At 51.1% G+C, this 4438-nt stretch overlaps 1 protein-coding gene across 1 annotated transcript; it reads right to left on the bottom strand.

The window, feature by feature from the left end:
- Nucleotides 1-584: 584 nt before the first annotated feature.
- On the bottom strand, nt 585-1054 carry LOC119172853 (protein max). Its single transcript, XM_037423999.2, has one exon. It carries the CDS (start codon nt 1023-1025, stop codon nt 630-632), a length of 396 nt encoding a protein of 131 aa, XP_037279896.2. The 5' UTR covers nt 1026-1054; the 3' UTR covers nt 585-629.
- Between the last annotated feature and the right edge of the window lie 3384 nt (nt 1055-4438).

Below are 4438 nucleotides of genomic sequence, written 5' to 3' on the forward strand. Positions count from 1 at the left end.
TTCAGTTACCGCAGCAACGGAGGGGGGGGGTAGTAATGGTGGCAGTGACGGTGCCTGTGGCCACCACCATGCCTCCGCCGGTGCTCCTCCCAACCATGGTGGCGGCTGCTTCCTGGGTGGCTGCGTCGCGGCGGGCAAGTTGCCTCGCGATGAGGTGGGCACGCTCATTATGATTGGGCGGGTTGCCGGTGAGTCTTTGGCGGTTAGCGTTGCAACTGCTGGTTTTACGGCTGTTGTGTTGATAGTTACAATGTCCCGCATGTGAGCGGGAAACCACTTGCGTGTCTTGTCAGTAATCTTGCCTGACGCGAAGTCCCCAGCCCTGGCGTCAAGGCTGACACCTCGCTGAAAAAATGGAGGCGGCACGCTCATGAAGGCTCCCAAAACTAAATAAGCTTATGTTTTGCCGTTTGGTACGGGAATGTTCACACATTCCACCCATACAATCCAAGACACAGCCCTACATACTATGTGTGAATGATTTGCATGGTCACGCTGGGTAAAACGCATCTCTTGCCCGTAGATACAGAATGAAATCCAACACTACAAAAGTGAATGATTATACTTATTTATTTCGTATCACGTTTGTCGCGTACTGGATCTTCCTACGGCCACTAACAGCCCATCAGTCAGCGTCGAAGTACCGGAGAGGAGGACGCGGGCGACACGGAGTCTGCCACAACGCTGGTCGAGACGACGCTCGAACTCGGCGAACAGTGGCCACCGCCGCTGAGCCTTTCGGCGTTCTCTAAGGCTCGGATCTGGTCCTCGAGGTGGTGCTTCTCCCGCCTGAGGTCCCTGATGGTGTGCATGCGCTCCCGGTTCCGTCGCCGCATCACCTGTATGTAGTCGGTGGCCCTCTTCAGGATCTGAGCGCGTGTAGCCCGCTCCCACTGCAATGAGGGCACGGCGTCTCGCAGGCAGCCGAACGTGTACTTGATGTGGTCTCGCCGCCTCCGCTCCAGGGCGCTGTGGTGGGCCCTCCTCTCAGCCTCGATGTCCTGTTCGCCTTCCTCCTCGTTCATACTGCCGGGCGAACGCTGGGGAACTGAAGTGGATGTCGGTTGCAGCGGAACTTGCGACGAGCGTTGTCTAGAGCACGATCGTGGAAAGACAGTGCTAGCGAAAAAGAATCGTGTGCTCGCGACGCCGGGGCTCGCGAAGCGCGTGCAAAGTGCAGCAGTGAGAGGAAGAAGAACTAGCAGTCAATAATCATGTAATATGACCATCAGTAGTGGAAGGAGTCACTTCTCAAATGCGCACTGTTTTTCACTATTCTACCTTTTCAATTCCTTCTTTCTTAACAGACACCAAAACTCGGACTCATCCTTCGTGGCATGCACGGGTCTTGTCAAAAGTAGATTTGGTCCTGTTTAGAAGGCACATCATTATCATCGTCAGCATCCAAGTGTTCGTGGCGTTAGATGCTAGCGCATCGTTAGTGGCGCATACCCACTGTGGGGGATTGGCCAAGCCACTCGATTCTTGGCCAATCCCCCACAGTGGGTATGCGCCACTAACGATAGGAGAACAACAACAACAACAACAACAGCATACCCAGTCTGCGAGACCGGTCGCTGCCGGATTATAAGGGAGGTGCGACGCGCACCCTCATATGTTGCGTGCGCGTCACTCACGTCATCTCGATCGGCAGTAGAGTGCCTTAGGAAACCCTATGCCTGTGGATTAATGATTTTTAATAGGTGTGATTTCACGCCTCAAAACCACCATATATTTATGACAGATGTCGCCGTGAAGGGCTCCGATTTGGACCATCTGGTGTTCTTTAATGTGCACTGACATCGCATAGTACACGGGCCTCTGGGTGACTCGCGATTGAATAACCTGTGTGAAGAACGAGATTGTATGATGTTGAATTTAAAAAAAATGGTAACACGATCACGTCGGCTGTGTGCAAGTTATAGAATGAAATGGAATGAAAAAACTTTATTTCAGTCCTGCAGGACGCCCTTAGCGCGTAGCGGGCGTCTCCCACGTAGGGACCGACAGGGAGTACCTGGCGGCCGCTTCGTGGGCCTGCTGGACGGCCCATTGCTGGTCGGCGAGAAGTGAGCTCCTGAGGGACCTCTCCCACTTGCTTGAGGTAGAGTCGGGAGGAGTTGTTCTACACTCCCAGAGCATGTGTGCGAGTGTCGCTGTGTGTCCACATGATGGGCATGTGTCGCTGGGGTATGCATCGGGATAATAAACGTGAAGCGTGGCAAGGTTTGGGCACGTGTGTGTCTGTAATAGGCGTAAAGTTAATGTCTGGGGTCGGTTAAGTTTCAGATGGGGGGTGGAAAATGAGGCGTTCCAGGTAAAAGTGCTTTGTAATTTCATTGTACGTAATTGGTGCATCCCGATTGGTATCTAACCCAGCAATATGAGGTTGCCCTGTGGCAGTGCGGTCGGTAAGTGCGCGCGCTGCATCATGGGCGATCTCGTTGAGGTTGGATAGGGCACCCGGCACCTGGCCGAGATGAGCGGGGAACCAGATGACAGTGTGGTGCTTCAGGGCACTCGGGTCCGCATTGTGCAGGATACGTAACGTCTGGTCGGAGATGACTCCGCGGTCGAAGGCTTTGATGGCCGTCCTGGAGTCGCTGTAGATGAATTCCCGTTTGCTGTCGAGCATAGCTATAGCTATAGCTACTTGCTCCGCCACTTCGGGGTTTCGGGTGAGGATTGTGGCTGAGTTAAGAGTCTGCTGCGCGGATGATACCGCGACCGCGGCGAAGGCTTGGTTGTTGCGATAGGCAGCGGCGTCCACGAACGAGACGCTGTCCGCTTCCATGTCTATGCGCTTGAGAATGGCGGTCGCCCGTGCAAGGCGCCTGCCTCTGTTGCATTCGGGGTGCACATTTCGTGGTATGGGAGCGATCGTGATAAGGTCACGGATTTCACGAGGATTTAGAGTCAACTCTGGGGGGTCCCTGGCCCTCGAGGAGAAGAAGCCGAGCTCGCGCAGAATATGGCGGCCCGCCTTGGTGGTAGTGAGTCGGGTCGATTGGACGCGTTCCTTAGCTTCGGCGATCTCTTCTAGCGTTATAGATATAGTTATAGATATTTGATGAAATTTTGAAGTCAAGTACGGACTAATAATTTACTGGTTTCAGCATTAATGAATCAATAGCTACTGATGGAAGCTTTTCCGTCGATGAATCAATTGAACTTATTTTTTGGCGGGCGTATTAAAAAGTGCGGAAACTCCGTTCATTGTTCCGGTTCAATATTTATTTCACTTTACTTACTCGTATGATAGGTGGAACAAAGAATTAAGAGATGAGCACAACTGTTCTATAAATTATATTATTTATTCTATTGACGGCTAAACGTAATTACCACTAATGGCTTGTGTGAAATGGTTAAAACTGAGCGCCGAAATTGACGGAAACTTGATGGAATGTTGAAACGCATCCTTTTTTATTGATGCGTGGAATCAACACCAATATTTCTGAACTACGCATAACATAATAGGTGTACGTTAAGGTAATTTTCATAAGCCATGCGGCTTTTTAGATGTGAAGCGTCTTAAGGTCGAGATGAATCAGGTGTGCTGCATGACCACCCTTACAGCGCATAAAGTGGACTGCGGGTCTATGTGTACAAACGGAGTATTCTGTCTGTCATTTCCCATTAGCTGTAAAAATGCTGTAGGCCCGTGTACTCAGAATTGGGTGCATTTTAAAGAATTCCAGGAGGTGGAAATTTCCGGAGCCCTCCACTACGGCATCTCTCAAAAGATCGTATGATATATTATATGAAACCACCATATAATACTTCATATGGTGGTTTCGGGACGTTATACCCCACATTACAATCAACGCTGAAAGGTGCACTTCACTCAGGGCGCTTTCGTCATATCTATTTCATAAGACGAAGCACGTTTTGACTGATCACACACGCCTGCATAAACGACGCACTCTTTGTGGCCGTTTTGCGTGCATGGCAAGGCAATCTCGTTGAACGATATCAACGTACGATGCGCGTTTATTCGAGTGTTATCCGCAGCTTGGCGCTGTAGACGTGCACCGTGTGAGCCCCCTGAGGTACCAAGGTATGCTCGCAGAACTCTGCTTCGTCCTCCAGGCTCGGCTGCCCACTCGCTAAACCCTTGCGCACCAGCTGCTGCTGGCATGCGCGACTTTCAGGCGTTCACACCACACTTTTAGTCAATGACTCAGTCTGTTGCTTGTGTCAGTTACTCGGGACCCTTTTCACTGTATTCATGGCCGCAGTGCCATGAATACAGTGAACTATTATATACCATCAACTCGAGGTGGTTAAAGGTGGGAAGTAGACACAAACGCAAGCCGTAAGAAAGTGTGCATGCGCCTTCTCTCGTTCAGTCCTTGGAATGTCCGCTGAATGGGGGTGCTTCTATATGAGGAATATATGATGAAGAGATGCGAGATGGTGGTACTCGGAGGGTTGAATA

The sequence above is a fragment of the Rhipicephalus microplus genome, chromosome 4 (genome assembly GCF_043290135.1).
Source record: "Rhipicephalus microplus isolate Deutch F79 chromosome 4, USDA_Rmic, whole genome shotgun sequence".
Classification (NCBI taxonomy): domain Eukaryota; kingdom Metazoa; phylum Arthropoda; class Arachnida; order Ixodida; family Ixodidae; genus Rhipicephalus; species Rhipicephalus microplus.